The 27581-nt window shown below is 40.8% G+C and overlaps 2 protein-coding genes across 4 annotated transcripts in view; both read left to right on the top strand.

The window, feature by feature from the left end:
* Positions 1-27581, top strand: part of LOC109041147 (vitellogenin) — a 393940-nt gene that overhangs the window by 55191 nt on the left and 311168 nt on the right. The gene's annotated exons all lie outside the window — the stretch shown is intronic.
* stw (laccase) overlaps positions 1-27581 on the top strand; it is a 160155-nt gene that overhangs the window by 98111 nt on the left and 34463 nt on the right. The window contains exon 1 of one of the 3 annotated variants that reach the window (XM_019057635.2): positions 23775-24076. The exons of the other annotated variants lie outside the window; for them this stretch is intronic. Coding sequence (XP_018913180.2) covers positions 23947-24076 — 130 coding nt within the window. The 5' untranslated portion in view covers positions 23775-23946. Of the gene's footprint in view, positions 1-23774; positions 24077-27581 lie in introns of those variants that run through there. 3 annotated transcript variants of the gene reach the window in all.

The following is a 27581-nucleotide window of genomic DNA, read 5'->3' as shown; positions in this document are numbered from 1 at the left end:
TAGTTTGATTGATGAATTTAAACTTCCTGTGGAGAAAAATTTGTTTCGGATTTAAACCACTTTTAGAAATGTTCAATCCGAACAACTGGGCCGTATTTTAATGTACAACGAGACATCGCTTGCGTTGCTTTTTTTCATATCACTTTCTTGTAGAGACCATTTTTGGATACATGTTAGTATTCTCAACGGTTCTGTCATTTCTCTCAGCGATGATCGGTTTTATTGCCATCGGCTAAGTTTCAGTCAAAGCCTTTATGGCATTTTCAAAAAAAAAAAATATGAGTAGCAAAAATAAGCGAGGTTTAATTACTTTTACGAGAGTGGGTGACCGCTTCGTGGGAAGCTCAAAGTTGTATCCGTGACTTATTCTTTGTCCACCGCCTTCTTGTCCGATTGCTTTTACGGTTTATGATAGTTTTGAGATAAGGTCATAAAGGTGCATTGATAAATGGACGGCGGTAACTAGAAACAGTCTAACCATGAGGTGTTGCGCAGTGTCCTCTCATGTTCTATCACAAGAAATCCAAGCAACGTTCCGACTTAAAATTTTCCGAGTGCCACTATCAGAAGGCAGTCACGGGTAATTTTAAGACTATGTGTTTTTTATTTGCCTATTAAACGAATAAAATTAAGCAATTTGAAATGTATGTATGCCGAATCTGGTAAATATCATCCGAATAGTTCTGGTTCTCACATCAGGTCATTTGACTGTCCAATCGTAATCTCGCGCTTTAATTCATTTTCAACAATTTGATCGTAGTCGTGTCTTCCTCTTCCATAAAAAAGTCGAAATTCAGCCGACTTATGACATAATTCGCTCAAGATACCGGCAAGACCATTAAAGACCTGAGCATGGTTATGAAGAAACTCCATGATGAAATCTGCATTTTTCGCGAGTGTACCTATAGCGTTAAGAGTTTTGACGTTGATGAAATTAGTTTCAATCGATGAAATCATGAACCCGGACCGGAATTTTGTCAAACAAAATACCGCTATTGTTGCATTATTTCGCATGCATAGAATGCTAGATGTCATTCTTAGTGATCGCCGACAAAAGCTCGCTGTAGTTGCGTGTCTGAACGTAAGAGAGCTATGCATCCACACTTAAAAGCGTCGGCGTTGTCTGTAATAAGTCCGATAGGAATACCAATCATACATATTGCAAAGTGCAAGCGCATTTTGTCGGCGAGGTGTTTCAACTCTCCTAAAACGTGCGAAGAGTTCCAACCAACGCACGCATTTCCTGGTTGGCTCCAAAAGCAGCATGACCGAACAGTTTGGTAATGCACATGGATCGCGCCAGTGTCTTCGAAATTCCTAATGTGTTTCACTAGGCATCAAGCTCAGAAAAAGGCCCTCCTCAGTTCCCTGAGGGTTTACTCAGTATTTTGACGGAAAGTTTGATGTCAAGTGAAGCATATTTTCGGAACATTTACTTCAACTATTGTTATATTTGGATGAAATTAAGTCGTCTATACCGATCCATTACAATATCAATTGCAAGATCTAGGACATGATCCTCCAAATATGTGTTGGTTCCACCTTTCGTGAGCCCTTCTTGACAATTAACCAATTTTAGGAAGAGTCTGATACAAATGGCATCTAAAGTACGGTCACATTCATGTAAAGTCGCCTGAAAAACCCAATCTTTTCACCGCACACACATCATTGAACTGAATATTTTATCATATTTTATCAAACAAAAATTCAAATCATGCGGATTGGGGTTTACGTGTCAAAAGTTCATGCAGAATCGATTGGATGTATTTTAGCAGGACAAATCTATTACCGCAAGGGAGATTTTAAGATTACGCCTGCTTGCAAAAGTTTTGCGGTAAACCGCACATTCTAGATGGATTTTCTATTTAGTAATGTATGATACTACTGATTTTCCATGACGTTATTTTTCAATGTTGTATATTCTTAAATGTCATTTAATATTTTATTCCTACACACATATACGCGAGTCGCTTTTATAGCGCTCTCTGGCGTTTTGCGACGCCTAATCGCCACAAAACTCGGTCTTCCCACAATCCATCAGGAAGTTGACACTCCCTCATCTCATTTAACACCTCCTGTCGCCACCTTCTCACTGGGCGTCCCTTAATATATTATTCCTAATTAATATAATATAATTTATCATTAATTTGATTGTAAAAAATGCCGTCACTGACTCATCAGGAGCTGCCATTCAGCGGCAGCGAAAGGAGAAGGGGGGGGGAGGGGCATCGATGCTCATAAATGCATGGATGCACCATTGATAGTGCAATATATAAGTATTGCATGTACTGGAAGATCCCTTCGAAAATGAACGCCATTAACGTTGTCTTTTCTCTGTTTGTTGCAGGTAAATAACACTGTATTGTAAGCGTGATTGACCGCGAACGAACCCGCGAGTGTGGATCACGACTCTGTTTATGTTTATTGCCGTCAATTTGAGTTCCATCACTTGGCAAACTCGTTGCAAGGTACGGTGGAATCATTGCTAAGTACGCTTTAATGATATCGATTGGTACACATCGCATGGCGTGCCTCCAGAGGAGACCACCATACAGGGTGATTCAAGCTTAAACACCATAATCCAGCATGCTCGGGTTCTATCCCACCTGTTTTTATATATTTTTAACGTCCATTGGGCGAATTTAACTGTATTCAGTCTAATCACATGGGACGTTGCCTAATTTTTGCTCATGCTTCATTTTTCAACGGAAAAGTAAGCTTATTCATCATAACTTGAAATTGTAAGAGTAGATCATTTATAAGCTAAAAGGAATTTACAAAGATTATCAAAACATTTTAACGTTTGGTATTCTGTTACAAAAATGAAATTAGAGAGGATATGAGGCAACTCGGATTACCAGAGAACTAAACTGCTTATAACCTACAAACTTTCTGTGCATTCAACGTAGATTACGATCAATGAGGTTCTTAGAGGACAAGGCGCATAAGTGCAGTTTTTGCTATTTCGAGAAATACTTGTTTCAAGTTTCTAAATAACATGGATCCGATTGGCGGAAAAAAAGTTCAAACTGACTTTTTGATGCTTAAAAATTGGAATTTTTAACAAAATATGGAGAAAGACTAGATTTACTTGAACTCATTAATACCTCAATTTTTTCAAAAACTGCACTTATGCGTCCTGTCCTCCAAGTCCCTCAAATAAACTATATCGTCGAGTTTCAGTGTTGCTTAGTTTCTCTTTTTAAAAAAAATAACATATGGGAAAATTAGGCAAATTTTTATGTGATAAGGTTGATTCAAGTTAAAAATAGTCCATGGTAAGTTCGCATTCTGCAAGATCAACCATCAATTCGATGTTTTTTTCTTTTTCTTCAATTTTTTGCTTTAAAAGTTGCCGAGGGTTTCGCTCGGAAAAAAAAAAAAAAAAAAAAAAAAAAAACATGACGCCCAGCGTTGTTGGCCCGCTTTGGTTCGCTGATCGACAAGCCTCGACGATGTGCATGATAAATCACCCACCGTCACGATATTGCCGGTTCACTCATGGCGCTTCCATTCCCTGTGCACGGTCCACACGCAAAATGGCAGCACTGCGTAGAAAGTGACCACGGATGCGTTATTATTCAGTCAAAATCGATTTCAGTACCCCCTCCCCGTCCGTCTGCGGATGCCGGTGGTGTCCCCAGTCAAGGTCCGGTTAAGTACCCGAAATTGGCCCGGGCCCCGGATCGCGACCTTTCACGCTCCATATTGCACTTGGGTGGATTTTGCTACATTCCGACCCCCCCCCTCCTGTCCCGGGCCCCCCTCTTAAAATTATCGGGTTCCGATGCGTATCGCAGTTTCTCTTCCGAGCCCTCTCGCTGCGGGAGGATGTATTCCGAAAACCTCTTCTGCCCATCGTTTTCCATCCGCCTTATTTTCCTTGAAATAATAATTAGTTTCCAACGTAGTTAAGTTTCCGGGAAAAATTCCTCTCCTCGAAAAAAAAAAAAAAAAAAAAAAAAAACACTCGTTAAAAGCGTTGGGTTTTTAACGTATTTTTACTCTTTTTATACACATCCTGCTTTCCTCTCCGTATCTATACATATAGATTCAACCCTCTTGATCAACTACAACGATCTTTAGCGTTCCTTTGGTTTCAGCTGTTTGAACGCACCATTGCTTGGAATGTTTTAAAGTCTAATCTTTGGATAACTGAGATTGGAAATGACAAACTTATGGCTCGCAGGGACTGGGGAACTTTATTGCAGCAACGAAACAATTGCGTTGTAACAAAAACGCGCGTTGCTGTTATTTCTGTACGACCAATATACTACAAACTGGACCTAACAACTCAATAAAGCTACAAACTGTCTAGCCTTTAGTTGTTAATTCATCGAGTAGACCATTTTGCACTCCATTCTTATTCAGCGGGTGGCCATACGCTTCCACCGCATGGTTGTCGGACGGAAGGAAAATCACTGATTTTCATTTTTAATCACACGAAACTAATTACTCTTAAATAATCGGTCTTCGTGTTGGTTCGTGTTGTCCCATGCATTGACGAAGAAAATTTTCGATATTTTTCAATACTGTAGAGCTATATTTAAAATAAATTTAAGAAGTAGTTGTTTTTTCTTGTGCAGCGTTTGAGTCTCCAACGCATGAATGTCGAAAAGAGAGAGCTAGGCTTGAAAAGTAATGGAGGTTACGACAAATCAAGACTTTGTTACACTTCAGGACGTTTACCTATTCTATCTTATATTATCTTTTTAGATTTTGGGTTTGATTATTCTCTTCACTTAAGTTCCATTTCCTTACGTATAGATTATGATAAAATCAAAGGGTGCATTAGAGCTACATAGTTTCACAAAAATAAGTTTGTGGGTGCCATTAAAGTCAATAAAAATAATTGAAACCCAAATAATATTAAATCTCTTCAAATAATGCTTTCTCTTTATGTTCAGTAACAATCGGGGATCGTTATTTTAACAGTATTTGTCGATGACGTTAGTCATCGCTCTCGAGTGGACTATTTCTTCGTCCATCCTATTTTAAGCAAGCTGTAAAGAATGCAATTGCAGAATTGAACGCACTTCTGCTAAAAAGAACAAATGCATATCGTTATAGCGTGGAATATAGTCCATTTTAGCATAAATACTTCCACTTGTCGTGTGAAAAAAGACGCATGCAATTTCAACGAGACCACGGGGGAATAACAAATCGCAACGTTCTTTATCACGACATATGACGTTACCAGCCGTGTTTTCATTTCCAAATATTGCAAATTGTTAAGGAGCGTTCCCTTTCCTTACGATCCAAAAGTAAGGAAGGTGCCCTGCGGAGGTTTTCCCGGTAAAATTTGGCAATAGCCCGAGCGGGAAGCTGGCGAGCATAATTCGGAGTGCATTAGGCAGGAGCTCAGCGATACGCCCTCGTGGCGCAATCGGGCCGTTATAATTAGTGCGAGTGCCTGCGCTTTGGCTTTTGGAACCATAAAAATGCTCGCAAGTTGTTCCCGGCGTCATTTTTACGGTGAGCTTAAATATGGGCGAGCTCCGCGCGGATGCATATTATGGGCACCGTTTGTGACATACCGACTTGCATAACGCCCACAATACCATACGTTGCCGGTTCTAGGCTCTTCTCCATAAAAAAACGAAAGTCAACGAATTTCAGCTATCAAAAAATCAAAAGCGGAGGGAGATGACAATCCCCGATGCCCAATTTTTGACTGCTTAAAAATCAAGCCCTCGTTGGATACACATAATGGACAACCGCAGGGTGTAGGCTCTGATATAGAGGAGGACGGAGGTTGGCTTCAGCGCTGAAGTAAGGCAACGCCGTAGCGCTACCTAGCGGGTAAATCAGTAACGGTCGAGATAAAGTCAAGTTCTCTGCACGCCGGTAATACATCAGCAATATGCTGACTTTACCGGCCGAGCGGAACGCAAGAGCTTTAAAGCACAAGATAAACAAATCCATCAGATAAAATGTACCCGGGTGAAGGAGTCTGGGTTGTTTTGGGCTTTAGCAGAGGGTTAGCCTATTGGTGGCGCTTTTATCTCAGGATTCACGCCTCTCGAGTTTCAAACGCGGAAGAGTTAAGGCTCACTGAGGTAGGACTTCTACGTGTTTTCTATCGTGTAAAGTTAAGTCGCCGAGATTAAAGAGTACAAACCTTCGTATATTTATCGGAAACGCCGCGTTTTAAGTGTTTGAAACAATATCAAGGAAGAATAGCCTGGTTTTGTGATTTAGCATGGCAGCTAGCAGACATTTCAAATCACTATCAAATTCCCCTCGGTTACTTATTATTTTACTGCAAAAATGTAAAGGTGGTATTGCAATTTAGAATATCGAAGAAGATTAACCGTTATACTCTGATAATTTACTGCGCATTCGTGAAAATAAGAATCCGTCTCGTTCCTCACATTGAGCGAAACAATTAATTAAAGTGTCAGCCATAAATTTTGGGCCACTGCACAACTGTGCGTTACACATTGGAGAGTACAGGAATTCAAAACCTGTTTGGCACTGTCGGGCTCTGCAAATATTATGCACCTTGTGCCTTATCTTATAAAAAGACAGTTAATGTCGCCGCTTCGCGGACTTTTATTAAGAAGTTTTATTCTTAGTTTGGGCGTCATTCTTCAATTACTTGGCCGTCATAACATGAAAAGACTGTTACACTAGTTTCGTGACACCTGACGATGCCCAACCGTTTTCGAGTTTCCTAACTTTGTTTGGCGCAATTAGTCATGATTCTATCTTTTTCTACCTCCAAATCTCGCTGAAGAACCTAGATGGATCCTACCCATTACGATCGGGATAGTTCGAAGATCTTCGCAACTCTCACGAGACAAGATATATCTTGCCGTGACTTCAAAGTTGCGGCGAGTTTCGGTTTATTAGTCTGGTTGATTCATATCGATTTCTGAGTTTTAATACTTTATTTGAGAATCCCGCGTTTTGAGTAATATTCGTGTCTCTCTTTCAGATTCCCACGCCTTGCTGCGGTGTGGTGGAAAAAAACGGTTGCTCAATGGCACGCGCAGATGCGCAACATGCTGTAATTCTGTTCAGCTCCGGTTTTTTCTTCTTCTTTACATTTGCTTTAGCGATTATCATACGCGAGTAATTAACAAATATTTTATAAAATTTACCCACCATTCTCGGATATTTACTAACGCCAGCGAAGTTCCTAGTTGCATAGCTTTGATTGCATGATTGCGGGGAGGAATAACGAAAAAAATGTGCTCACAAGCTCAACAATTGTCGTCTCCACCCTGAAACTCCTGGATCAGGTTTCTCGGCTTGCGGTGTTGCAGACTCTCCGTCATATTTTATTTTTTAAATAGAAAAATGCTCAAAATCATTTCTTAGAAACTTACCCGTTGTTCTTCTCAGTGAGAAATATATCCTGTTAACATTTTAGCAGTAGCAATGAATTGTTCTTCGTCGATCAACTAAAATGACTATGTGTATATTTTAAATCACCGCAAAACAGTTACGCGTTTCTGCAATTTCAACCTCAATATCCTTTACTGAGAAAAATTAGATCGATAGCAATTGTCAAAACCAGCAGTTTTTTCTTTTCGTTTATCTCAGAAAACCAATTTTTTCCGCAAAAAGTGACTTATTATGCCAAGTAAATTCTTTTATTGCAATTTAGTTTCATTGTTGTGAATAAAATGTTTAAAATTGGGACCAATAGGAGCATTTCATCTCAATAAAGAAGCATTCGTTGTTACCACAAACATTTTACTTTGCGTACTTACTTTCTGAATAAAGTTCTGAAGACTCGAATTTTAGATTGATTTACAATTTTTGAAGACCTTTTTTCTATACCATCGACGACGAACGAATAGCGAGGTGTTTGGTGAAGGCAGCGCCAAGCCTCATGGTCACGAAACCTTGTAAGGGCTAAAAATTGGAAAACGCCTTCATTTTTCTGAATATGCAACGGAGACTACATTTAAGCACGAATAGTTGCATGCAGGTATTCTAATGGGTGGAATCCGGATGCGATGAAGGAGCCGCGCACCGCACCGGAGATACCCGAGGCACGATGCGTTGATGTCCCATCGGCGCGTGAGTTATGAACGGAGGAGTGTCAATAACTCAATGTTATATGACAGATGGCGAAGTTTATGCAGGTGTGCCGTGAATATAAGCGTCGCAACAAGTGTTCACGACCCCCCCCCCCCCCCCCCCCCCCCCCCCCTGCGCGCTACTCGCACCTCGAATTCTTATGACTGAAAGGATCTTCGCAAAGATCATATGGAATTCCCGAACGCAGATGATGCACTTTCTTCTCTGTTAAAGAGCTTGCTCTTTAATTTTTTTCGCGGAGCTTTCGATGCAACACCAGGAGACATACCTTACCTTTGCGCTTTGGGAAATCCGTGCTTTTAAGAGATAGAGAGGTTAGGTACAGGCAATCGAGTCACACAATTTTAATTTTCCATGATGATTTTATACCGCCCCAGGCTGAAAGTCTGTTGATTGGTTCAATTCTGATTTTAGTGACCATCATAATTTTTTTTTTTTTTCCCAATTTCAATCCTCTCTGAACTCGAATCTCTTGAGGGACGCACAGACTATATGATTTAAGTCGGTTTGGAAGACAAAACATTACTATTTTCTTAAAGTGCCATTTCAAGCTGTGACAAAGTCAAAATTAATATTACTTTACTATCAAATTTTGCATCTGAGTAAATAAGGGATATTACCGTAAATGCATGCCTAAAATATTTATTAATCAATTAAAATCATCAATTTCTGGAAAAAATTTCGGAAATATATGTGAGTGCTGTTCCAAACGGGACCTCATACTTTGTCAGCCCTGGCAGGGAACGAAAATAAAGTAAAATAGGCATACGTGAAGGTTCGAATGTTGCTTAACTTGCAGGATTCGCATCCTTTCTGGAGAGATCCAAGGTTTGCGAGGCTGGAGTAGGATTCGTGTTGCTTGGTGAAGAGCGGGTCACCTTGACGGTTGAGAGAAGAAAACTGAATAAAAATAATCAAATTCCGGCTAAACCGACACTGATAATTGACCAGAGTAAATACAGTAATTAACGTTAGAAAGTAGACCCCCGCTCGCAAGTTTTTTGGCAATGCGGTACCGCAGCAGATAATCGCATGATCCGCACCATCGTGCCTTTTAAACCGCGTATCTATAGCAAGGATTACTAATGCAATTACGCGGTTCTTCCACACCGGGGCAGGGCCAAGGACCGAACTTGGAGCGAAATCTGATCGGTAATGTCGGATCAATTGACCCAAATCCATTTTCAATCGTTCTCCTCGCGAATTTGAACGAATAAATTTCCATTTTTTTTCATTCTTTTCCTTCAACTTCCTTTGTAATCAACTAATCACCGACGGCCACCCGATTTATCAACGCACTCTAACCTGTAGTTTTGTCTCATGTTAGCACATTTTTAACATCTGTGTGGATGTGTGATTTATGAGTGGTTGATTTTGCCGGCCGGCCGTATTTGTTTTATTCATTTTTTGTCCGTGAAATAATCCAATTGCTCTTGGAAGTCACTGATTTTTTGCGGCTCTGGAAGATATTCATTAAGGAAAAAAATGCAAAAAGATGAAAAAACTTGTATATTTTTGTGCGGATACTTTCTACATCCGCTACGTAAGTGACTCTGAAAACATACAAGCCAAATCGACCTTCCGCGAATAAACTCGCGAAGGTGGACACTTTTACCTCAGAAACTCAACATTTCTCTGTGAGTAATTACACTCATATTACTTTCTTGTCGGTCGTTGAGCAATCTGCTCGATAAAATTTACCAATTAACAGTTTATAAAAATTCCCCTAGAAAATTACACATACATATATGTCACTCTGCAACAAAAATTGTTTGCTCTGTCGACTTTGTTTGGCAGTGAGAAGACATGATATGGAATTCAGTAAATCGGTATGTTGCTCATATTAATCGATCCTCCATTAAAAATCGATACGATAAATTCCGGTAGATTTGAGACCTATACATATTCCGTCATTTCTTCACATGCCACTGGTAAAAAAAAACCTCTTGGTTCAAGAGTGCAGTTTCTTGTCGCCGGATTTAAGAGTCTGGACTCTTGTTTTAATGCAAAATCCGCTTGAATCAATGCAAAATCCGCTTGAAACAAGAGTTCAAGACTCTAAAATCCGGCGACAAGAGACTGCACTCTTAAGTCAATGCACCGCGGCATTGGTCCAAGAGGTTTTTTTTTTACCAGTGATGGGAACATAAAAATGTTTCGCTTACTGACTGATATATTGGACTTATGATATTTTGCGGAGTAAACCTAGCTATTATTTTTGTCAAAAAGTAATTAATTCCTAGTCTTTCTTTAAAAAAAAAAAAAAAAAAAAAACTCAAATAGGTAAAGTATTTTTTTTTTTTCGAGGAAAACGAAATTTGTCATCAATGACACATTTACACGGGACCAGGTCAAAGCCGGCACTTGAGGTCGCAAATTCGCTCGTGATCGGGGCCCTTTTTACGGCCCTGTAAATTCAGGAGTTGGCAATTTCGCCGGTTCGTCGCAATTCGCGATTCGCAGCCTGCAATTCGCGAGCGGGTCCCTCTGCCTCCCGCGCCGCCGCTAACGCCGGCCGTCGCTTTTGAAATGAGCAGTTTATTCACGCTAATCGATTCCGTTGCCCTGCGGTTGAGGTCCTCTCGTAAACCCGTCAAAAGCTCATGGTTTGTGGAGCACGACTCGAAACCACTAGGAAGTCTCGTGATTCCACCGTTTGCAGGAGATTTTCTGGTGCGTTCGACTCCTTACTGTGCCTTTCCCAGTTTTTGTCGCTCTTTTTTTCAAAGGTTGGTAAATGCCAGTGATCCGATATTAAATCTCCAGCGGGGAAGAAAAAAAAAACCCTAGATTTCGCTGAAAATCCCTAAATCCCCAGATCTGCTCAAATATCTCCAAAAAATCCCTAGATTTTGCAAAAAAACGCCATTTTTAACATAGAATCATGACGTCATTCGATGTATCGATTTATAATATTTAAATCTGATTGGCTCGTTTGAATTTTGCCGCTCTCTGAAAATTGTGCCAATCAGTGCTAAAACAAACACATAAAATGAAAGAATATTAGTTGAGTAAAATGATTGTTTTTTTACTATTGAATGTCAAGTATATCGAGTGATGCAATGGTTTTAAGTTCTGGCTTATTTACGGGGAAAATAGTGTTGCCAATTTTCCTACAAAACATAGATGAAAAAATATTTTCCTCAGTCGAAGCTAAAATTGAGGTTAAAATGTCGATTTTTGCGTACTTCTACCTTATCAGAAAAAAAAAAAAATTCCTAGATTTTTTGAAAAATCCCTATATCTATAGAGATAAATCCAATTACATCTAGGGATAAATCCCATTAGATTATAGGGATAAATCCCTAGACATCGAATCACTGGTGAAAATCTCCATGCTCTGATCAAACCTAACCTTCAAAATTACTCCCTACATAAGTACTCTAGGTTAAGGTATGAGTGTCTGCTTCGCGAACGAGATACAGTCTCCTATGCATGGATACCAGGTTGAGGTTTCCTGGTGGAGGAATTCGGTGAGTCTGGCGGTGCCAAAGCACGTACCACCAATAAAGCTCGAACGTCGTTCGGTCGCTGATTTGAATATAATGGCCGACAGAACTGGTTTGACCCATTCAATCAGCAGTTGACATGTTCATTAGTCTGTCTGAGGCGCACATCAAAATTTTAAATCCGGACCCCCACCGTCACTTCCTCGATGCACTGCATACTCTCTCATGTAGATGTCCCTTCCTTCTCTCTGCTTGTACAGGGCACTCCGCTAAAAATGATCAAGTTAGTGCCTTAGTGAAATCATTTTTTCATTATTCTGTTTTTAATCATGTCATGTCAGTACATACAGACACCAAATGTGCATGTGCCAAGTATTCTCTTAAAAAATCAGTGTGATGAATCGGAAGAGAGTATTGCAATGTAAGGCTTCGAACGCGAAAACACGTAACTGAAAATTACGAGGCTGCCATAAAATCATTAAACAACACGTGTTAGGTAAGCGTTTACGGTTTTAGATGCCTGTATGAAACGTGAAATTTATTACGCGGACAAACTACTTTAATAAAAAAAAATTTAATCACGAAGATTTATTCGTGCAGATTGCTCTCCCGTTTACTTTTCGCGGTGCATTGGTGCGAGAATCGTTCTTTTGTAGGCGTGACCGACTGATACATATCACATGTTTAGATTTTAGTTGTATTTGCTCATACCTAACAATTCCTAAGTTCAAAGTTGACCAATCGCTGATATTAAAATGACTAACGCAACATGAGCCCAATTGGACTACACTTTGCAATTAGACACTGCGAGGTATATCTGCTTCATTTTAGAAACGATGTATGTCTCATTATCCTCCCTCTATTTTTTCAATAAGTTTAATCTAATTTTTTAAATAATTTAATTTAAGCACCTATCTATCATGATTAAACATTGTTTATTGTTTTAACCCAGACATTATTTTTATCAACTTAAGTTCAGCGCCTTTGAGCACGAGCATCTTGTAATTCGAAAAGAATTTTTTTGGATTTGAACTTGGATTTGATATTCAAATATTTCGTGAGTCGTTTTGAAATTTTATAAGAAACTTTGTCTATTAATCCCACACGATCACACAAGTCAAATGTTACAAGATGTATTCAATGTTTTCACGCCGTTTCACAACCATTTCATTTTTATTTTACTGAGAATGCTGCTCTTGATCACGCTAGTTGGAAGCCAACAGACCGGAACGTACACAAGGTAGAACACTTGTTACATCAAGATCGTCAAATTATGCAAAGTCTGTGCGAATTCGACTTTGACGCAAGAATACAGAAAACATGTTTCGTTGTGATGTGTAGTTCTTCATTAGGTATCAAACCAAAGATCAGCACACTATAATCATTCCTCACCTGCATTCTAAATGTAGGAGAAACTGTTATTTAGAATAGGTACCGTTGATAATCATGAGCATTATTTTCGGCCTTGAAGAGGGTTTAATGAGGTGTCTGAGGACATCAAAAATATGTGTAACTTCAAAATAAATGTAAGCATTTGTTCTACAGTCTTACCAAAAGAAATGGATCAAAATCCGGTTATTTATTTTCACCCTGTATATAAACGTCTAAGTGAGTATCATAACTTTATCACTGTATTATCACTGTATACGGGATTAAAAAGAGATGAAGTTCAACTCTAGTCCTAGCTGAGCTAGAATCAAGCCTCTTACACGGCCTCTTCGCCTCTTGGTATCATTTGAAAGTTCTGATATCCATTCTAAAGTTACCTCTGCTAGAGAGAAGTCAAATTAACTATATTTTTTGTGTGGCGCCAAAATCAGCAATGTACATATGTGGTACACTGATAATGAAACCTTTCATTCTTTTTTCCATGTAGAATCCAAAAACAGCAAGTAAAGATTTTATTGAAAGTGTTCGATCTTAGGATTTTAAGTGGTTGTTTGGGGAACACTATCATAATTTCAAAAGCGTTTACCTCTGATTTATCTCCATTATTCGGGTCGTAAAAAGAGTTTCTAAAACGTGCTATCGAATCATGACTGCCCAAACGCGTGCCTTGAACGCAAACAGCCCTGATTGAATTCGTCTAGCCCAAACTAGCTCTACTCGGCCACCGTCTGTCATGGCACTGTGAAAAAATCAAGTATCGCTCTTGAACATCTTTAGCACGAGTCTTTTGAAGCATTAAGTACGAAGAAAACTACAAAAACTCGCGATGTCCCAATCAAAAAAGTTATGAAACACGTTTTAGGCTCAAAATAGAAATTTAAGAATGTAACTTCGAAGCCTAAATTGAAATCAATTGTGGATATTGTGGATTTAAAGCTTGAAGTAATCTGATAGGAGGTGATCCAAATATGTAAGCATGATTTTATGACTTTACGATATCACTGCCACAAGAGACAATATATTTGAGAGATCCCGCTATGCTTTCTTCCCCATAGTGTAAAAATTACTCCCGAATGTCAACGCTCAGATTTGCCCAATGATGACCCATGACCGAAAAATAAATCGAGCAATCAATTTAGCAATCCTAACATAATTTGGAAAAACTAACCGAGCCAACTGCTCATCCCGTCATTCAATAGTCATCATCAGGCGAATTTTGATTTTTTGCGCAACGAATTGCTCTCAACCATCATGAGGCGAAAAAAGCGTTGATCCCGATATAACTTCGCCTCTCTCGAATAGGTAGGTACCTTGCCTAGATTTTTAGTGCAGGGTTCCAGAATATGTATTGTCTCCGATTGTCACATACCAAAATAACTCCTAACGAAACAATACCAGTGAGGACAACCAGAGTGACTGAAATTTCGCACTTTTCCATCGCTCGCGAACGTTCCCTCGCATTTTTGCGAATGACCCGCGGTTTCTCTCATCGGCGGGACGCAACAATTACGAAAGAGCCGTCGCTTCCCCGGCCATACAAGGCGTCCGTCAGACATCAATAATAATTACTCACCTGTCATCGATCGACGTTTGGCCAACGGAACTTGCTCTGTGGGAAAAAAAGACTCGCCGATTCCGATTTCAGCGGTTTCCGATCTCCTAAAACAGCGCCGCTCAAGAACTGTGTTCCCGAGGACTTTCCTAGCCCGCATTCCTGACGGCCGGAGCTTTCTATGCAAGAACGGATCTTCTGAATTCCTCCGTGTAGCGAGTAAAGGCCGGAACCGTGTAGAGCATTAGCGTAACGCTCGCGGTATTATCGTAACTTATGCGGGGATCGAAATACGCTACGTGTGAAAATGCTACCGTGCGAAACACACCCAGGGTGTGCTGTTTCGAACACATCTGGATAAGGCATTAAGGAAACTGACGTCAACGACGGATTGGGGACAGTCAGTGCTCATTCTCTCATTTATTGTAACTCACCGAAAAAAAAAAGATGCTGTAGTAACATACCGGATGTTACGGTTGTTAAAAAAATGTGCGACAACTCTTGGATGTTGGTATTAACACTCTGGTAGTTAACGTAGCATGATAGGATGTAAAAGTAACATCCTAGGATGTTACTTTAACAGCCAAAGTGGTAATGACAACATCCAAGAGTTGTCGCACATTTTTTTAACTTCCAGGATGTTACTACAGCACCTCCTTTTTTCGGTGTGTGCATAACTAATTTCCATGCACCAATAAACGGCCGTTTTGGGGCGTCCCAACCTCGTCAATATCAGCCGTGAAAAGATGTGAAGAACCGTGAAGAACTTGGTCAAAGGGAAAGCTTTTGGTGCCAAGGGACAGTATCTTTCGAATACTTTGAGGAGTCAGGTCGGCATACATAATCGTCATACATAATATTCAAAGGCTCTTATGAAGATCGGGCATTTTGAAGTTTCCAGATTTGCGTGTTTTCATTCTCACAGACTCAAATTACGCAACACTCGGGGGAAGGGGGTTACGAGGCGAGAGTTACGCCATTTGGGTTTTACATGTTATAAGATAGGGGACTGCGTCACAAAATCGTTTCAAAGGGGGAGCAGGGGGGTCAAAAATGCCAAAAAAGTACGTTACGTACGAACGGTCCCTTAAAATCCCACACAGTCATATTCTTGTAAAAAGTTGAATTGTTCGAGACGATTTTTCAACGTTGGAATGGAAATATGCTCCATCGTCGAATTTTGAAGCACGGAGATTAAAGAACATGAATTTTGCCGGGAACGTCTCGAAATGCAGCTACCGCCACTCTTTGAGCGCGCGGCCCGGTCGACGGCTGAGAACATTCTCACGACGAGAGGATCATAAATCTTGGCTTTTCACTTTCGCGTGTTCTCGTGACGCGGCGGCAGATGGCGCCACCTCCGCCCTCTTTTTCACGAATGCGGAGCACGCGCCGCGCCGCTCGTCCGATTCATTCAAATCGGATCGTGGCTTCGTCTCGCACATCCCCGCTTGCCGTCGTCCGCGGAATCCCACGCATTTTTTCGTCGAAAAGTGTGTTTTTATCGTGCGATTCGGCAACAGTCGACGCAGGTTGAACGGGCCCCAATTTCCCGGATTAGCACGCGGATAGGATGTTTGCGGAAGAGCGCCACGCGGTGACATGCCGATGTTTCGGCCCATGTTCCGGAAACTAGTCGATGACATGCCCTCTTTGTCGTGGCCCGCAGTCCAAAGCTGGGTTTTCATCTGCTTCCAGTCGAAACGTCGGCCAAATCAAAAAGGAGATGCCCTACAGAGGATGAATACATTGTAGATTGTGGACGAACGATCAAATTCGAGTGAGGCAAGGGTTCAATTCCGAAGTCAACGCAATTTTTCGCAATAATGATCATTGATGAGCAACCAGACTATAGTTTTTGCGAAGGTTCAGGCGAATCTGAGTGTTGACTATTGACCTCAAAAAATAAATTCTTTACTGTAGAGAAGATAACAGGAAGTAGTCTCTAAAATATAAGGTCTCTGAGACACCCCATGGACACAAAAAAGAAGATGGTGACCGATTTAATTGTGGCGGCTATCTTGATCACTTAATAAGGTACACCCGAAATAAGAGAGGAAGAGAGAGTGGAGTAAGCGAGGCAGTTGGTGTCTGGAAAAGGGGGACAAGGTTTAGAGTTAGGGTTTGGGCACAAACGAAAAAGCGCCTCCCTTCCGTGTTTTTTCTCATGGAGACACTCCGCGTTGTCGAAAGTTAATTTCTCGCATATCACTCGGAAAAAAAGTTCTAGGGGTAATACCTAATTGAGGTACTGCCCCAATTTGTTTATTCCCATTTCCAATTAATTGTGGAAGTACCGCAACATTTGGGTCAATAACCTATAATTTATCGGGGCACTACCACAACTAATTGGAACTGCTCATATCATCCAACGACCCTTACCTCTTTTTTTTGGTGCAATGTCTGTCTCTCGTCAGTGCTGACTGATAGCTCACGATTTTCCTATTACATTTAACTGGGGGAGAATTTCAAAATCTCGAAAAGCTAGTTGCTGCGTTTCTTATATCAACGCGGGTGCTTCTGAAGCTTGCCGCGCGTAAAATTTTGCACAACAACGGTCGACAGAGTTTTCCCACGTGGGATCCCGACGGACGCGCGTCTTTCTGCACAAGCGGTTGCATGGGTGTGCTGCGAATAAGGTCACTCGTCTGAGTCGGTGTGGCCGACGCAAATATGCGAGTGTACTTTATCGAATCCAGATCGTGTGAGTTCGCGCTGCGCCCGCGCCGTGAATTCCAAGCACCCAACTCCATCAGGGAGGAAAAAATTGAGTCGTGATGTCATATTTCACACCTGCGTAGGTCCGGCCGACGTGCTCGTAAATACAGCCACCTGTGCTCCTAGGTTGCCGAACCAAACATGGAAGGCGTTAAGGTCAATTGGATTCCCTTTATAGAGAGAGTTGTAATGAATGGGATCCATTTCTGATTGTCTCATATTTTAGGGTATTTCAGGGCCATAACAGTCGTAAAAATCATCTAAAGGGCCGATTGTAAGACCTTTGGTCATGTGCTTCTCAAACTGGTGGTTTGAGCTGACCAGAGGTATAGGTATGCATGACTCCCGGTTTTCTTCAGGTCAAGTCCCGGTCAGCCTTTGTTCTCTTTCGCAAACCAGTAATTAGACTGACTAGCAGATTGACTGCTGGTCAGAGTCTGACCACTGGTCTGGTGACCAGAGATTGACAAGAGATCTTACAAACGGCTCTAAGAGAGTTGAGGTTATGACAAGGAACAAACAAATTGAGGACAGGAATGGGAGGAACAAATGTTGAATGGGATTGATCACACCACTGAAAACCGTCAAAATTAGGTAACTTTTGCGACGGTTTGCGGCTCCAATAACCCACCCGAAGGCCGTCTTTTTAAAGTTACAATCATCAAGGCGATGTTTTTAGAGTTCATTTCAAATCAAGTTTTCAATCAATGCGCTATCTATAATGGTGCAACTATCAAAACTTAGGGGGCAGAGATCTTCAGGCTAGGGATAACCTCTGACTTTTTCTCAAAATACGCTTAAACTTATTAAAATTATCTTAATTGCTTTATAAAAAAGTCAATTTATTAATTCAAGGCAGAACCTATCACCATCCTGCATCCTTTCTGACTTATGTTGTCACAAGAATTTTGATGAAAATCAGAGAAAAAAGTGCGAGGGGCATCTTGAAGAGAAGGAAGGACCATTAAATCATAATTGTCTTATTTAAAGTTTTGACAAGCATACGATTTCTTGTCAATTTTCGTCAACGTCAGTGTATTTTTTCATGTTTTGAAACATTTTCCCCTCGAGATGAAAAAAAAGAGCATCCGAAAATCGTTGCATAACACGCAGAAAATGCTCCATTCATCATTGCCGATAGGAACATTTCCTAAGTGAGATGATTGTATAATAAACTTGACATAGCTGCCAGGACACAAAATTCCAGCGGAACCTCAGTAGATAGTGCAAACGATTTTATGGACCTTGTTTAATTGATCTGCTTGTCTAGAATGATAAATGTGGTCGTCACGGTGCTAATGCCTGTTTATGAAATAAAATCTGAATAGAGTCTTAAACCGATGAGAACGGGGAAAAAACTTGAATTAATGACCTTTTTTTGTATTTGTTTTATCGCTCAGTTTTGCATACAACTTTTCCCATCGGTAATGTTCGATGCAATAACTCTTAGCCCACAGTAACGGAAATTAGTGGACTGCGTTATGTAATTTTATTAACAGATCGTGATGACATCACGTATAGAGGCGCCATTCATTTTCTTGCTGATTGATGTTTTCCGACAATATTTCTTGAATCAAGGAGAGGTAAATCGAAAGTTAGAACTTATTTTATTTTGTTTTGGCTTATAAATTCGTTTCCTCCCAGGGTTCTAAGTTACTTCTAAAGGTAAAACTTAAAAAGTATCGTCAATGTGAAATGATAACTTCTCAATTCAAAGGCTAAAATGATAAAGCACTCCGAAAAAATTTGCACGCTAAAAGTGAGTTTGAACTTTGCGCTCGGAGTTCTGGATGAAGGTGATTCTGGTCATTTTTTTCCTTCTTTTTTTTGTAAACCGCACAGTATATAAAAATTATACATTTTTTTATATTCAAAAACATACAATAGTATATACTTGCATATCAAAAGAAGGGAGGCATAATACAATGCACAATGTCTGAAAACAGCACAACGGCACATGAATCCCTTTCTCCTGTGGCAAGAAGACAAGAAAGAGTGCTGCTCGGAAGAGGAATAAACCATGCAAGTTTAATTTATTCAGGGCATAAATATTTAAATTGAATGATACTGCTCTGGAACGACAGTTAATCTAAATTTATCTTTGAGCAGGTATTTTGTCACCGAGAAAAGCCTCCGAACAGGGCTTGCGATTTCACGCACACGTTTCAACTTTCTACCACCCAGCTTAATAGGATTTAAGTAATGAAGGATTCTCGCGAATTTTAATGGCTGGATCAAACGAAGCGAACTTTCTTCAAACGCTTTTTGTTTTAATCAGACAGCTTTAAAATAAAACTGTTTGCAGATGAAAGAGAAAGGGAAATCCCACCCGTCAAAAAATTTTAACTGTTATTTACCTTTTGAATCAAAAACGCTGAGACGAATTATCTTCGAATGTGGGGTGACTCGAAGTGAGCGAAGAAACTTGGATGCCACTGGTTTTCCTGTACCACTTTGCCAAACACGTGTTTTAACTGGCTATAAATTGATGCTTGCAGAAAAGAATGTTAGTTAATCTCGTAAAATAGAGAAATCTTCGACGGCAAATAGTTCTTCAACTCAATTTACAACGCTGCAGCACAATAAAAGTACAAAATGTAAAAGAAAAAATTATAGTGCTTTGGAAATCATTAATTTGACACGGAACCACCAATATTTAAACAACTCACATTATATTATTATTCTCCTTTGATAAAATTATTATTTTTCCCCATCAATTTAAATGAGAATAATCAATGCAGAGTGTGCAAACATTTCAAAATCATGAGTTAAAAAACGCTGACTATTAGAGTTTAAATATTAAAGCCTAACAGAGCGGAGCGGAGCGGCGTGACGCGTGCGGCCAGTGCGAGAGGCTCACTGGCGCCTACAAACCTAAGTGGATACTTCACGCATTGCACAATGCTTGAAGTATCCACTTAGGTTTGTAGGCGCCAATGCGCGTTTTGCGCTGGCCGCCCGCCCGCCGTGCGGAAGCAACTATTTCACAACAGAGGTGTTGCACAGTATTACACGAAATTGAACCTATCAAGAATGACAGGCATCTTTTAAAAGTACAGATCTTTCCTCGCAAAATAAATCAAAATACTTATCGTACACAGGAAAAATCTAAGGGCCTTTAGCTGAGGCAAATATAGAAGTTTATCCGGTTCAGGTATAACAAGGTGGGAATTTCTTTAAAGATAATTAAGTCCTGTTACACCAAAGAGGTGTAAAGAGTTTTAGTGAATTTTGTCTCATGGAATGGACGCTCCCCCATTTTTACCAAAACTCTCAACTACTTATTATTCTCCGTTGGACCAAACAGACAAAACAAAAAAACAAGCAAACCCTCATTCTTCCAAGACATTATACATATTCATCCAAAAGCGTCGTGAGAAATTGGCGTTTGTATTTACATGTGGGCCAATTAACTCTGGATCTCAACTGGCACGTGGACCAAAACTCCCGTGCCGAAAAACACGCTTGGACGTAAATTACTGGAAAAAACAGATGCGCGGACAAAAAATCGTTGACGAAATGTCCTATAACCGAAAAAAGTAACTATAAATGCGTGTTGCATATTCAAGATTAGAGGCATTTCCGCTTTCCAAAGACTAGACTACGTTGACTGTAGTGGCTTGATGCAACTATTTGCGTTCCACGGATGTGCGTGTTGCATGTTCAAAATTGAAGGCACTTTCGCTTTTCTCACCTCTTCAGAATGCATGGGAGTTGTCCTTAGTTGCAGCACCCGAATAACCTCGTGTTCATGCACAGAAACTAGGTATTGCATCTCAATTCTTTTACAACCATAAAATGTTCCACTCTCTGATTGCTCAACGAATTTCAGGCTTTCATGGATTTCCAACTTTCGAGGAAGCACTTTTATAAGCGAGTTCTTTGAGATTGGATCAGGAATGCAGAATGAACGGCTCATATCTTTTGCCTCCAGTCATCATTCGAAAAATCTGAGCGTTGACTTTTGAGGGTAACTTTCACACTGCAGGGAAGATAAAAGTGTCGGGTCTCAAATATAAATAGTCTCGAGTTAAAAACATCTTCTTTTTGCGCTCCAGCAAAAGTTTGCAGTCAGCCTATTCTCCGATCTAGACCAAGATTAATGATTATTTGAGGAAAGACGAGGAATTTCCTGGCATGGATCATAGTCGATCTTAGTTCGCCAGGTGCCCTGGAACAAAGCTTCCGGAAGTTCTCGCAGACAAAAGAGGGAAAAGTCCGGGATATCGGAGGCTGTAACGGTCGAACGGAGACGCAAACGGTATGAATAGCCGACTGCTGAGAAGGACTGGTGGCAAAGGTGACTTCTCGTGTTTTCATATCTGGTACCGTTTTCGCATTGATACTAACGAAGGAAGTAAGAGAAAAAGCTTTATGCTTTCCTGTAATTGTGGTCGTTGAGTAACACAGCAGTATTAATGGCCGCTGATACCCTCCAGCTCGGCACTCGAGGAGTTTTCAAGATGAATGTCTAGTCTCGCACTGGAAGTTTGTTCGGGGCAAGTTCCACGATTATTTTTTTATGAATGCTAAGGGACAAAAGAAAACGCTCCGAGCAGAGAATGTTGTTGTTTGTCAGGAGGGAATTATATCATGACCGTTCCATGGTTTGGGATAGCTCATTGTTATTGGCCAAGCCCGCAAGTGTAACTCCTCATTTCCGCAAAATAAAGGAGAGGGATAACTTTAAATTGCGTAAGATGATAGAGGCTAAAACAAAAGTTTGAGAGAGTCATGGAGTCGAATTTCATGAAAGTTTGCTTTTACAATTGAGCGGGCCTGATAATGAGTCAGAAGTCAGTATTGTCGGTACCTGGGGGAAAAATGCTCCGGATAGCCTTTATGTGTGTTAGCATCCGTATCAATGATGAGTCCAATCGTATAACAAACGGAAAAACTGCTGAAACAACCTAGATACTCAGAAAGAAGAAGCAATTTTTGTATCAGTGAGATCTGGAGATCTATCAGACCGAATTTTACCAATTTTTTTTCGAGTGTAGTGATGCTTCTGAGGTTTTGCTACATTTGAGCTTTCGAAATTCATCTATTTTTTAAAAAAAAAAAATCAGAAGGTTGCCTTTACAAATAGGTTCTGCAGTCTGGCTTTCTCTGTGTTACTTCCGTTACGTTACGTTACGTTACTTCAGATACGGTCTTTCACGTTCAGCTCCCGACCTCTTCTTTTGTAGGTGGGGGGGGGGGGGATTGAGAAGGTGAATCCACCATTCATAGATGATCAGATAAATATATCGACTATCTAATCGTTCAGTCGCTCTCCAAAGCGCTATAGAGCCTTTTTGAAGAGCATGCGGTAATCGAGAAGCGCCTGAAAAGCCGCAACCGGCAACGCAGTGAATTGGCGAGCGTCTTCCATTGGCGGGGGTCAAATATCTGCACGCGCCGCGCGGAGCTTCTGCACGAATGGATTTCCTGTCATCTCAGCCGCATCCCGTCCCCACCGTCAGACTAGTTCATAAACTTTTTCTCCCCCCCCCCTTCCCAAGCGCCCCCCTCCTCTCGTTGTGCCCCTTGCCCCCCGCCCCCTCGGCCTCTGACTTATCACTTTCGTCGCCGAGCGCGGATCACAGGCAGTAATTAAATAAAAGTACGAGTTATTCGCTCGGGAATATAATTACCGTTAAACAACTGGACTCCTTGCATCTCACGCCGTAATCGTGATATTATTCAATTTTCGACGGATTCGCGTCGTCGCTCGTGCTTTATAACTTTCTTTCGCGCCTCCGATTGCGCAACCGGTGACGCCGCCGTTGAGCGTTGACGTGATGAATGGTGGGCCGATCTCCTGGGATCATTCATGAATTGTGACCGTTCGCTTGCACGTGCGGTCCGTCGATCCATCGATCCACTTGCGATTATCTGTGAAAATTTTGATGAGCATCGACCAGATATACTCCGATTTCGATTAATCGAAATTCCAGTCATAGATGATGAAAACTTACAATTATGTGACGATGAGGTAGATCCGTACTGCCATGCTGCATACCATAAGACTTAAAATTATAGAGTCGTCACTAAATATTTATTCTCCAGAAACGGTGGTGAATGTCCGTCTCCAGGGAAGAGACCTTCCACGGCAGCAGAACTTTTTGAAAAGTGGGTAAATTAGGTAGTTTGAATTTTAAAATTGGTTTTTGATGTTTCGATAAAGAAGTTTCTTCATTGCCTTAAGAAGTCACTAAAGAGCAGTATATGTGAGTAATGTTTAAGCTCTTATTTTAAGGGCGTAAAGTTTGGCGCATAATTCGATAATTCTGATCCCTATACATGAAAAATCAGGCTTTTAAATAGATTCAAGATTTTTCACATATCCTTCCTTAACATTTTTAGATCTACAATACTTTATTGAAAATTGTTTATTTAGTAAACTGTTATCTGGGCTGATCAAACAAGTTTGTCAAATCAAGACTTCAGACGGCGCTCATCAATCATCTCTTGAAAGGGCAGATGTGCACGGAAAAAATAGCAATACTCTTAGTAGGGACGAAGAAGGGGGTCTATTTTTAGAGAATCTAACAGCAGGGCGATTTATTGCCCACCGTTGACGATTCGCTCATTGTGATGACACAGGATGGTTTCATGACAAGTCCACCTGTCCAAGTGTTCAACTAGTGCCATAGGAGTGAACGGTGATGGAGTGGACTTAAGAGTGGCCGGCGTTCTAAAACTTAAAACTCAATTTTTCTTTCTATTTGAGGAGTGTCAACCGTGATCTCGAAAAGTTAAAGTTCGCTGAATAAAGAAGTTTGCGTAGAGATTAGCTCGATGTCAGTTTTAGTGAAATGCTTCTCAGAAGTTGAAAGACTGTGTAAAGAGCATTGGAATTGTGAATACGGTGTCCTCATTTGTCCTTTTGTTTTGATTTTCGTCGTTTTGTCCTATGCATTATTTTGGGGTAAGGAAATCGAATTTTTATTTGTATTTAGCAATGACTTAAATATCCTCCTTTCTCAAAACTGAATTTTTTAAGAAGGTTCTAAAAATGCAGTAAGAAGTTTTGCTCCTGAGTGCTTCGATAACACACGCCTCGAAAACTACACTAGATATTTTTCCAAAAATCCCCAAAAGTCGAAATCACCCTGTGGTGCCACAGGCATTATAATGAAAACTTTGATCTGGAAGTACTTTAAAATGGACCGCGTTTATCAGAAAGGAACCAAGCCACATCAGTTATTGCCAAATTTAACGGAGCAATTTTAAGGAATTTGCTTTGTACTATAGAGAAAATTCTCTGAAATTTGCACGAAAATCTGCACAACCGTTTTCATGTGAAAAATTAAATTGCCCGATTAAATTTGATAATAGCTGATGTGGCTTGGTTCCTTTCTGTTTAACGCGGTCCAAATATAGGTCTCCCTAAAAACTTAATCGAAGTGTAATGAGAGGCTACAGGTGAATTGCCCGAAATGTCGCTAGACCCAACTCCTTTTATTTTTATAGAAGTTGGTGCAAGTTGACTTTAAAGTCGGCATGCGTGTTCCGTATCAAGGCGGAAACTTCAGTGCATCTATTCAGAAATGCATCCGTTCCCGCGGAAAAGAGGGGGAAATGGGAGAAAAGTGATCTCCACCGCGCGGTCGACGATTGAGCGACTTTCCAGCTAATGATATAACATCAAGCAGTCCATTACACAGGTTGTAATTGTCCGCCGGCCGGACGGTATTTCACAATTCAATTAAAACCGTAACGCAAGGCTCCGCACATAAATATTAATTTCCGCTTATCGATCGCCGCGTGTTTATGCTCGACAAAGCGAGCCTAGCGCAGCGTTGCGGAAACCACGTGCAACACGCGACGTCATCCATGTTTCTCTGATCGACGCTCTGCTTTTTACCGCCTCCTTGATAGAAACTGCGGATGTGATGGTGAAGATTCATGAAAGTTGAAATAGAGAATTATTTCCATGAAATTCGTAAAAACAGATAATTTTCCCGTAGAAAAGAGATGGGAGAAGAAGAGAAAAAAGGCATAAGAAAAGAAGGACGAACATATGAAAGAGAAAAGGAGGAATAAAAAGGTAAATACAAAGAATATAGGATACAGAAGAGGACGAGAATAAAAAGATAATGAAGAAATAGAGATTCAAGAAGAGAGGATGGAGGAAAAATATGAAGATGAGGAAGAATGAAGGAGAGAGGGACGAGGGTATAGGAGGAGGACTAAAAGCAATTAGGAGCACCTGTTGCTTAGAAACATGAATGACACTTAAAAATTAATTCTAGTCGCTTTACAGCGCGCTCGGGCGCTCTGCGACACCTAATCGCCATCCTTGCCTATCGATCCAGAGGTCATCTGGTAGATGGCATCTTGTGATTTCATCTTGAATGCCACCAATCCACGATTTTGCTGGGCGTCCCCTACGTCTTCTCCCAGGAGGAACCCAATCTAGCACCTTCTTAGGCAACCTATCATCCGCCATTCGTTGAACATGACCATACCAGACAAGCTGTTTGGTCATAATTTCATGCACGATGTTCTGCTCGGCGTTCATGATCTCACGGACTCTTTCGTTCCTTACGTGATCTCTCCTCGAGATTCCGGCTGATCTTCGCCAGAAATCCATCTCAGTTGCCTTAAGAATCTTTTTGGTACGCTCTTTCATGGGCCACACTTCACTGCCGTAGGTCAGAATGCTTTTGATTATGGTGTTATAAATCATTCTCTTTTTTTCTTTAGAGATACTTTGATCCCAAAGAATCCTATTTAACATAGCAATAGCTTTCCTTCCCTGCAGGTTTCGATCTTTTATGGCTTGGTCCATCTTTCCATCCTGGGATACTCGAACTCCTAAATATTTGTAATGCTCGCAGCTTTTAATACACTGTCCATCTTCCAGCTCTATGTCTTGCTGATCCCCTCCAATCGTCAACTTTTCCGTTTTCTTGACACTGACCTCTAGGCCCCACCTTCGATATTCTAGCACTAATTTCCGAGTCATATATTCAGCGTCATCCGCATCCTGCGCGATCACCACCTGGTCATCAGCAAAACATAGAGTATACAATGTGTCCGTATCATTTAGGGGAACGCCCATGCCAGAGCACTTCTTTTTCCACTCTTTTAAAACGTGTTCTAGAAAGATCTTAAATAATGTAGGTGACAGACAACATCCTTGTTTTAAACCTTTAGAAACATAAAAACCACCAGATAACCTCCCTTGACATTTAATTCTAGTAAAACTTCCACAGTAATATTTCTTAATCGCATTCACAAGTCCATCACTAAAATTCGATTTTTTCAGGGCTTCCCAGAGTTTCACTAGTGGAACGCTATCATACGCTTTCTGAAGATCAACGAAAACTAGATGGAGCTCCTGTCCTACGGCCATTTTTTTCTCAACCAGTTGTGTGATACAGAATAAATGGTCGACAGTTGACCTACCGGCCCTGAATCCTGCTTGCTCCTCTGCTTCATATGGAGCCCACTCTTCTTCGATTTTAGCTTTTAAAATTTTCCCGTAAATTTTACTAACTGTCCCTACGACAGATAGCCCCCTGTAGTTTTCGCAGTCATCCTTCTTTCCTTTTTTGTGCTTAGCTGAAATCCAGGATTCTTTCCACTCTTTCGGTACTTCCTCACCCTTAATGCAACGATCAAACAAGTCCCTTAGAAGCTGAAATAACTTTCCCGTTCCGCATTTCATCAACTGTGATGGTATATCTCCAGCCCCTGGAGCTTTAACATTCTTTAATTCCTTGATTGCCTTCACAACTTCCTCGAGTTTAACCTCAAGGGACTGTGTTTCTTCGTTACATTCTGCAGCGCTATCTTGAAACTCGGGTCGCCCTTCCGTCAATAATACTTTAAAATGGTCCTCTAGTTGGTTGATTGTAATCGGAGATATAATATCCTTCTTCATGTTCCTTCGCAAACCTTTTAGCAATTTCCAGCTTTCCGCACTCCTCCTTCCTCCCAGGTACGTGTTAATTCTGGAACAGGTGTTTTCCCAGGACTCGTTTTTCTTTTTCGTAATGAGTCTTCGTACCTTTGCTTGCGCATGTTTGTAAGCAATTTTGTCCTCATCACTCTTGGAGTGAAGGAAGGAGTGGTACTTTCGCCTCTTTGCATCGATCTCTTCCTCAATCTCTTTGTCCCACCAGTAAGGTTTGCATTCAGTGGTGATCTTTTCGCGCACTCCAAGGGCCTCTCTAGCCGCGGCGTGGATGCAAGTCTTGATGAATTGATACTGATCTTCGGCATCACAGAAATCCTGTTTTTCATCAAGTTTTTCATTTAACCGCTTCCTATAGAGATCCTTGACACTTTGGTGGTGCAGACTATCGATGTTATACCTTACTGGCTGGACCTTCTCTCCCTGTTGCTGCTGCTGCTGTTGAGGCACGCTATGTGGGAAACTTTTAACAGGAAAAGCTATTTCTATTTTGAGGAAATGATGGTCA

This window comes from Bemisia tabaci, chromosome 1 (assembly GCF_918797505.1).
Source record: "Bemisia tabaci chromosome 1, PGI_BMITA_v3".
Taxonomy (NCBI): domain Eukaryota; kingdom Metazoa; phylum Arthropoda; class Insecta; order Hemiptera; family Aleyrodidae; genus Bemisia; species Bemisia tabaci.
The sequence above is the reverse complement of the archived record's forward strand: the minus strand, read 5'-3'. Positions and strand labels throughout refer to the sequence as shown.